Source organism: Clarias gariepinus, chromosome 23 (assembly GCF_024256425.1).
Source record: "Clarias gariepinus isolate MV-2021 ecotype Netherlands chromosome 23, CGAR_prim_01v2, whole genome shotgun sequence".
Classification (NCBI taxonomy): Eukaryota; Metazoa; Chordata; class Actinopteri; order Siluriformes; family Clariidae; genus Clarias; species Clarias gariepinus.
In genome coordinates, this window is record NC_071122.1 from 22487062 (window position 1) to 22496921 (window position 9860).

Genomic DNA, 9860 nt, shown 5'->3' on the forward strand with positions numbered 1-9860 from the left:
CGGCCAGTCTCCTGCCGCAGTGTCGCCTCTCGGCCAGTCCACTGCCGCAGTGTCGCCTCTCGGCCAGTCCACTGCCTCAGTGTCGCCTCCCCACCAATCCCCAGACTCCCTGCAATCTTTTCATCAAATTCCTGCCTCTGTTTCAGCTGTCTACCAATCTCCTGCCTCGTTGTCCTTTTTACTTTTATCTCCTGCCTCAATTTCAGCTCTTTACTTCTACTTCCTTAGTTCAACCACCAACTTCTGGCTCTTCTCTTTTCCACTCCACAAGTCTTCTTCTCTTCATCAACCTACCAGTTTATTGTTTTTCAGTCCATGTCTTCTCCTTTAGAGATCTCTTTTATACTCATCTCTCTTTTCTTCTCCACCTGCTCTTCTCTTCTCTTCCACCAGTCTATCATTTCTGCTGTCCTTCTTCCCACCTGCCACACCACAAGGTGAACCGGCCGTGATGACCTTTATTGGGGGAGGGTGGGGGGAGGGGGTTCCGTCGAATCTTTCTTCTTTAAGTTGTACAAATGCAGGAACTGAAAACGCAACTTAGGCCGAGAAAAAAAACTACTGGAAGAAATTTTGATAATAATAACAATAATAATAATAATAATAATCATAATAACAGCCCCTGGTTTATCTCTCGGTCCAGACAGGATGGCATTTATCAGACATCAACCAGCTCCAATCCTTCCGTGACGTCGAGTCAGTCTTCGTATTGTTATTGACAAACCACGGCAAATTGAATTGCCGCGCAGGGTGAACTGTCATAGCAAAGGGCTGAATTGCCACGATACCGGCCTGTCAATCACGGCTCCTTAGCCCCGTGACAGAGGACAGGAAGCTTCCAGATCGTCACAGTTATCTCGCAGAACACAGCACACCTCATGAACAAGACACCGGAGCCAAAAGAAATTCCTCCAACCTAAGAAATTTGGGTTAAAAAAAGTTTGACAGGCTCGGTGGTGATACGGAAGAATGGAGGCTCAGAATCACACTCCTTCCACAAAGGCGCTTTCTCAGAATGGAGGCTAACACCGTCGTGAAACGATTCCCAAGCCTTTTATTACCTGAACCTAGGTTTATCAATTTATTTAGTTGATACTTATTACTAAAACTGAGAAATTATTTTATCCTTATAACCATCTCCTATACAGTTTATCATATATTTAGGGTGGCAGGAACCCTGAAGCTGATCCCAAGAGACTGGGCACAAGGAGGGTACACCCTGGACAAGGTGCCAATCCATAACAGGGCACACAAACACACACACTCATTCACACACTACGGGCAATTTGGGAATGCCAATTAGCCTAATCAGCATGTCTTGGGACTGTGAGAACAAGCCACACCTGGAGGAAATCGACCCCTCAACCCTGGAGGTGCAAGGCCACAGTGCTAACCACAAGTTAAAACTGAGATTAAAAGCTCAAAATAAAAACTTATCGAATTCTGCACCACCATTCACACACTGTATATATTGTACGGAATATACTCACAGTACATGCACGGTATTCATTTTTGTCACCTATTTAAAAATAAATTTTTATTTACGTTTCTAAATATTTGACTGCAAACAGACTGTAAGCACCATAAATTGACTTCTTTGCTTGTTAGTGTAAACGCTGGGCAATACAATGGGATAATCTTGATACTGTGATAAATAATGCCACGATGCACGTATGAGATACCGCAGAGATCACAATCTCTTATTTTAACTGATTAGAAGCTGCTGATTTTTATGTTAACATCTTGTTCCGTACATTTTTCTTAGACTTTACTTTGTTTATTTTATATATTGTTTTATACAACACTACCTTTTTTGTTACCAAAACATTATATATAAAAATATAAATCCTCATGCATTTCATGCAGCTCAAAAAATGGGAGCAGAATATGAATATATGTGTCATACAGATTTATGACATATCGCCCGGCCCTAGTGTAAATACAGCCTTCAACAAGAATGCAATTCTAAAGTTTAACCATACAGTTAGTTTTAAACCTTCTTGCGCAAGAGTGCATCTCCAACTTGAACTTGTAAACACGGGTCACTGAAACTCTCCAGTAAATGCTTCCAGTACGTACAAAATCATTTGCAGTTTGTTCTTTCTCCAAGTAATAAAATAACCTGCGTTACTCTAATGCACCGAGTGCTGCACGCAGGAAGTGAATGTACCATGGGGTGGGAGGTCATTCCTTATAAAGCACTCCTCTGCTCCTTGGGCCAATCAGGAGCAAGCTAGACACATGCCTAGCATGAAGCTTGAGTGTGTGTGTGTGTTTGTACAGTATGTGTTTGTGTGAGTGGGCTGCGTTTGGCATTAGGACGGATCCTGAGTCTGTACATACCAGCCTACTCAAAGTGGAGTGTGAGAGGTAGATAAAGTGTCTTCATGCATTTTATCTGAAAGAAGCTCCACTCGTAGGTGTGAACACTCACGAGTATCGGCACGTGGACCATCCAGGGTGTTTATTCATTTAGTTATTTGTTCTTTTATTTATTTTTAAAACCACATGATCAGGAGGCCTTGACCTTTTCTTCAGGACACATCCCTGACTTCAGGTTAATGTTCAATCCCAAGCTTTACATTCTGACGTTGAATCAGAATTTCATAGACAGAGGAGCTCGACTTCTAGGAATTGTGTGTGTATGTGTGTGTGTGTGTGTGTGTGTGTGTATTATGCCCTGACAATATCCAGAGACATTTACCTTGAAAAAACATATTTTATTACCAGACCTGACAACAGCGGGTTCGAACTCTTTAATACGAATGGCTGCAACCCAGAAGCCCCGCCCCTTTCCCTGTTCCTAGCTGCTGTATCAAGCTGATCCTTGCACATTTCTCATAAATCATATACCACAAGTGCAGAGTTATCATGAGCTAATCCATTAAGCCATACTGCATGAGGCATGAGCAGGCTTATACCAAATATCTGGAGAAAAGAAAAGAAAAGAAAAAACAGTCGAACAGAGACTTATCCAGAACGTTCTCTCAGAGACGCGGAGACTCTGATTGCATCAGCATAAAGGAGCGTGATTGTTTAGTGAACTTTTAGTCAGCAGGATAATCTGCATCCTAAGGGTGATGATAAGAGATTAAAGAGACCGAGATGGCTTTAGTGTCTTCGTCCTATCAACAAGAAGAGAAAATCCAGCTGACAAAGTCACTCACACACACTCACACACACACACACACACACACACACACGTTATCTTCTCTAGAGATATGTAGAAATGCATAAATAAGTGACGAAATCGTCTGAAATAATTAAGTGACGCCAGTCAGAGAAACAAAACAAAAAAATTATATATATATATATATATATATATATATATATATATATATATATATATATATATATATAATTTTTTTTTTTTTTTTTTTAAGTTTTGATTGAGTCTGATTGAAGTCTGATTGAGATCCTTCAATGTGGCTGAATTAAAACAGTTCTGCAAAGAACAACGGGTCAAAATTCCTCCACAGAAATGTGAACGATACATTCAGGCAGGTTTGGACAGCGTTTTTCACTTAATAAAGGAAATCATCATTTAATCACTGCATTTTGTATTTCCTTGGGTTATCCTTGTGTTTTAGTAAAATGTGTTCGATGATCTGAATCATTTAAGTGTAACAAATATGCCAAAAAAAAAAAAGTACAGCACTGTATATACACATACAACCTACATTCTGAAAAGCGTAAAGCAGTAGGACTTCACTTCTTGAGCTGATCTACTTTCTCTCGCTTTCTAGCCTAGTTTACACATCTGCCCGCTGTGAGTTGAAACCGAACACACTGCACTCCGAGCGCGAAACTCAGATCAGTGTAGGGAAAAAAAGTGAGGAAAAAAGATATTAAGAATAAGAATTATTATGGCATATAAAAAACAGCTATATAGTTATACAGAGGATATAGCAGCCAGAAATATCCGTTCCCTGAGCAGCCGGAGGAAAAGCTCCGACACTGGAGACTCCTTCCAAGAAAGGTAAATTAACATCTCCTTAGAAAAAATTGTACCAGTAGTCACTGTACCAGAGATTATACAGGTTTATTATTATTATTATTATTATAGGTTATAGATAATGTTTGTATAAGGCTGTAAACTTGTCAAAATCAATAAATCTACAAATATTGTGTAATGTAAACATTCATGTATATATCACTAGCCTATGTACACATCATTGTCGGTTAAAGAGTTTGTAGAAAGAGTTAAAAGGTTAAAGCTAAAAATATTCCGATCAGCTTTAATGTAATCAGTGATATTATTATTATTATTATTATTATTTGAGGTTGAAGCCCTCGTACATGTCTGTGTGTCTTTCTGTACAGCAGAACTTTTTGTCTAACTTATTAATACAAAGAAATCACATTCTGTAAGGTACAGTGGAGTATCTTACACCTTGCTTACACTAAGTTGTTGTTCTTTTATCGTCAGACAAATACACTCCCTGTTCGGTAATCGAAGAGTGAATCACGGATGAAAAACGGAAAAAGTAGATCAGATAAAGATTTTTTTTTTTTATTTTGCTTTAAAACGACTATAGCATGTTAAAATTCACTTATACCACTTTATCGCTGTTATTTCAGCTGTAAAAATATAAACTAATCCCAGTAAAAAATATTTAGTTTAGCTTTTATAATTAATACCTATTTCACTCATGGCGCAGGGTAAACTTTAGGCGAATACCAAAGTGCTGCCTAAGTTTCAATAAATTATGTCCAGAGAGTTTTTGCGTGATGCTGTGACAAAATCTGGCTGAACAGACATACAGACAGACTATTTTCCAAACCTGGGTTCAGGTCCTAAAATGTATGAAATGTAAAGATATCAATGAATCACAGAAATCACAGCTGTTAGGTTTTACTGAGCTTGCTGGAGAATATGAGATCTGCTGGTAATTTCGTCACACTCGCTCCTTTCTATTTTTATGCAAATCCCAGGAGCGGTCATTAGTTTTTTTATTTCCATCTGAACACTGGTCTGTCTTGTACTATATATTTTTTTCTTTACAGCCATGCATATATTCTCCTGTAATGTTATTATTATTATTATTTTTTAAGTTATATATGGAAATACTGAATCATTTTGTGCATAATTATGCAGACATGATAAACATATATACCTCAAAATTGGTACAGTCAGTAAGCAGCGTCATAACCAACTCTTATGTCATACTGTAAGAGTGTGCAGCCGTTCCTTGATGGATATTGCACCTCTTATAAGCATTAAAAACAAGAATTATAGCTACATCATAGAAGTGTGAATGAACCCTTGAGATCACAGATTTAAGCAAGGAAACAAAAACAAGCACCACATGAACAGTTAAAGGTGTGTGTCTAAAGGAACGCTCAGGCGCCTGATTAAATATGTATGAATAACTATAATAATTATTATTACTATTAATAATAACTAGCTTATTATATATATTTTTCCATGTAAATGCACAGACACTGGAGCAGCTCGAAGGTCAGAGTGAAGTGCAGAAGTAAACCTGAAGGCAAAGTCCAGCAAGGGTGACTTCTACAACCAGTGTCAGTCTCTGAATTAACATGAAATGCCAGCTCGAGAATAAAAACAAGCACGACATATAATATAACGCATGATAACTTTACCGTTTGTAAGTTTATAACCTGCACACGTTCGTTTTTAAATCAACACGTACACGTCAGACTTTCCTATCCGTTTTGGGACAAATCCCGCCTCCTGTGCTAGTATTGGGTGGCAGTATGCCTCCTCGTACGCTACGATTGGCGGATTCGACGGGACCAGAAGAATCAACCAATCCTAGCCCAGGAGGTGTGAGCGTATCTCCCAATCCCTGCAAAAGAGGCGGGATTTCACCAATACGGGTAGTAAATATAAAACTATTTGACCTAAAAGTTACCGAATATTTTTTTAACGGTTTAAGCAAAACTTTCAAACGATATGATTATATTTGTCGTTAAATGTTACCTTGTTTCTGCTGAGAAATAAAGGTCCGGTTGCAGTTCCGCGTAGTGTTCTAGAAACAGCCCGAGATGCCATGGATGCCGCCATATTGAACCGGAAGTGAGATATGTGCGGGTGCAGAGCGCGTGTCCGTGAGTCTCGAGAGAGAAAGAGCGTGTGGCGATGTAAGTGTGTGTGCGCGCACGCGTGTGCAGGTACAGTACTTTGCCGTTGAAAACCTTTGACCTTTGAGTCCAGACTCGAGCGCGTGACTGATTGGGGATAGTAAAGGGTCTGTTTAGACTCACACGTACTCATCAAATACTCAATAAATACTTACATTTACTCACTCATACATACTCATCAAATACCTACATGCACTGATAAATACTCACACATACTCTTCAAACACTCACATACTCATCAAATAATCACACATTTTTACACACACACAAATACATACTTAACTACTCGTGTAGTGTACTCGTGTGCCGAGTGACAGTCTAAAGAAATTTCCCCGCTGTCGGACGAATAAAGTGATATTTTATCTTATTTTATCTTATCTTACTCATGCACACTCACACATACTCCTCAAATATTCACAAAGACTTAAAAATACTCACAATTACTTATCAACTGGTCGCAAATACTCATTAAATACTCACATACTTGCAAATACACATGAACACTCAAGCATACCCACAATAACACCCACATGCTCACACATATAGACACAAAATCACAAATACTCCCACATATTCACACACACTTAGTTTGACCACATGACTGGACTGTGTTTCATTTTTAAGTGTTCATTGTATACGAAAGAACGCAAGATGAATGCATGTCATACACAGTGACACCTTTCTAGTGGAACCAGCTTTAACCTTTTCCTCAATTTGATCTACACTTGCGCTTCCACTGGATCAGATTACACGGGCCAGCCTTCACTCCCCATGTGCATCAGTGAACCTTGGCCACTGCAGACCAGGAACGTCCCACAAGAGCTGCAGGTTTGGAGTTGCTATCACACCCGAGGTTGTGCCGTTGTACCGAATACCAACACAGCTACGATATCATCAGTACTCAGGCTGCGTCCTCGTGCCTACGGCCGCATCACAGCCGTGCTATATCCAGCAGTATAGCACTCTCTATCTCTCGTGTGATATTGCTTAATTAACCTCATCGCGCTTAGCTTCGTTGTGTTTTTGAGGAAGACAGGATTTTTTTAAAAAGAGAGATAATTAAACCAATGTTCATGTTTCTACTGTACGATTCGCTGCACTGTCAATTGTTCAGAGTTTCACTTTGAACCCTGCTGCGCATTATTCCCCTCACACAGCTCTTCTTTAGAGTCTAATAAACACACTCTGATGACTTACATTCAAAACTTTTCACAATGTTATCTTTATTCCTTTTTTATATGATTTGTAATTTTTTTAAATTTATTTTATATTATTTTACTTTGAGTGTCCGAGAAGAAAGACTCAAACTATCAGACATTATTTCAGCTCCCTTTTCTGTATGTGTAATATGTTTCGTATGTTCTGTGTGTGTGTGTGTGTGTGTGTGTAAGTGGGAATCATTCCCCAGAAAGCCAAAGATGAAATGGAGCTTATTTTTTATTTTAAGATTCATACATGTATACTCGTTTACTTTTTTTTTTATTTTATAGTTAAGATATTTAGACAATAATTTTTTTAAGCTAAAAAAAAACCTTTTCTGCAGACCTTTTCTGCATAAATGTTGTACAAATGTCACCTCACTCACACAATTTTTTTTTAAAAACCTGTGTTGAAATCTAAAAATATATACACTTACTTATCTGTTACAAGCTGCCTAGCGGTTACAAGTTGCAGGATGCCTGGAGCCTATTCTGGGGAAGCCAGGGCAATAGGCAGTACACCTTGGACAGGATGCTAATCCATGACAAGGCATGCAGGCACATGCACTCACTATGTGCAATCTGGAAACACCAGTTAAACTACTCCGCTTGTCTTTGAACTGTAGGAGGAAACTGGAGTACATGGAGGAAACCCAAGCACGGGAAAAATACACACGCACACAGACCCAAGGCAGGAATCGAACCCTCAACCCTAGCAGTGCAAGGCAACAGTGCTACCCACTACACCACCGTACCACCCAACACATACAGTAAACACTAAAAAAACAAAAACAGATAATGCCACTTTGTCACATTTGGAACATTGGGAAAAATATCCAGTGTACACCTATCAGCCATACTATTATGGCCACTGACAGGTGAAGTGAGCAACACTGATCACCAGTAAACTGGTTACAGGATCATGGGCACCTAAGCCTCACCCATGCCAGTGGGGACCATTCAATTTGATCCCACAGAAAAACTAATTCAGCACAAACTGCCAAAAAAATGCTGAACACGATAAAAAGCCACCAGAACACCCAATGCATCACAGCCAGTGCACAGGGACAGTAGGCAAAGAGCCCAAGACTGCCGGCTCGCCCTCCAAATTCCACAGATCCCAAACTGATCAAGCATCCATGGGATACACCAGACAACAAAGTCCGATCCATGGATTCCACACTTTGCAACCGACAGCACTCAAAGGATCCCCTGCTAACTTCATGGTGCCAGACTCCACAGCACACCCCTAATCAAGCCCCGAGGGGTCAGAGCTGCCCCTCTGGCACAAGGTGAACCTAAAACCCAGGTGGTTTTAATGGTAATGGTTTTAATATTCTGGCTGATTGGTGTATAGCTAATACGATGGGGAAACTCAGATTTAAACATATATTCCCTCTCTCTCTTTCTCTCTCTCTAGCATGATCCCATTAACTTTCAGTTTTTGCCAAGGCACTTAAATATTTCAGGCTATTATTCAGTCAAGAGCGGTCATAAGGATCATTTAAGACAGTTCTAGCGAGAATAAGAGCCATGCTAATATGACCTCTTATAATAAAAAATTATGCAAATGAACGGATTTGATGGATTTGCTTCATCCTTATTCAGTCTTTTATGTTTGTTCTGCTCCTAGTCGAGATTTTACGCACCGCTTCCAGGAACTTTTTAATAGGCCACGATCCATATTTAAGAGGAACAGATACATATAGGTCTTCTTGTGCCAGCTGCGGTCTTACTTGTGCAAGCAGGATTTCACAGAGAACCCCAGGCTCTCGGTTTTATTCTGTTGACTAAAGCTTCAGCGCACTGCTGCGTGCCATGCAGATATCTGATACTGTAGATTCGATATAAAGAGTTTCAGGTGATAGAGGACGGTTTTGCTATTTATTTGCATAAGGTTAATACTTAAGACTTAAAGAAATTTCAAATTCGTTTTTATTTAATCATAGATTTAGCCTGAATATTGCTCTGAAAGACTGGATTAGATTAAAATTTCATTTGGCATGTTCTTTGGTTGTGGTGTATTTTTTATTTACTGAGCTGCTGTTTATGCAAAGGCAAGTGGTTTCTTAAGTACGATTGTTCTATATGGGGAAGGGAAGCTACCAAAGATAGCAGAGCAGCCTAGTGCGGTTAAAGTGAGCACTCAGACCCATGGAGGACACATTTCAGTGTTTAAATATCGAGAGGTAAGAAAGTATGCTCTTGATAATAGTGGGCCACCAGGTCAAGGATGTTATGTAAAATGTATGCTAGACATTAGTGATGCGCGAGTCGTCTAGAATCCCGCGGGTAACCCGTTGTGGCGGGTAAAGAAATGGTCACTTTATTTGCGAGACGGGTTGGGGCGGGTCATTAAAAACAAAATTAAATAAAAAAATCGATGTATGTTGCATGCAATTCCCTATAGCCTATATTAAATATTTGGGAATATCTATTTTCATATTTTATTAAGTTCTTCGATAAGGTTACGTCACGTGACAAGTCACGAAAGCGCCAAGCAGCTATCGCTGCCAGTCACAACAAAAACAAATAAATAAAAGTGAAGATGGA

At 39.5% G+C, this 9860-nt stretch overlaps 1 protein-coding gene across 1 annotated transcript in view; it reads right to left on the reverse strand.

The window, feature by feature from the left end:
- The window catches only part of suclg2 (succinate-CoA ligase GDP-forming subunit beta), a 109835-nt gene extending 103736 nt beyond the window's left edge, over nt 1-6099 (reverse strand). The window contains exon 1 of the mRNA XM_053484228.1: nt 5948-6099. Within this exon, the coding sequence (XP_053340203.1) occupies nt 5948-6031 (84 nt within the window). The 5' untranslated portion in view covers nt 6032-6099. The remainder of the gene's footprint in view (nt 1-5947) is intronic.
- Nucleotides 6100-9860: the final 3761 nt, after the last annotated feature.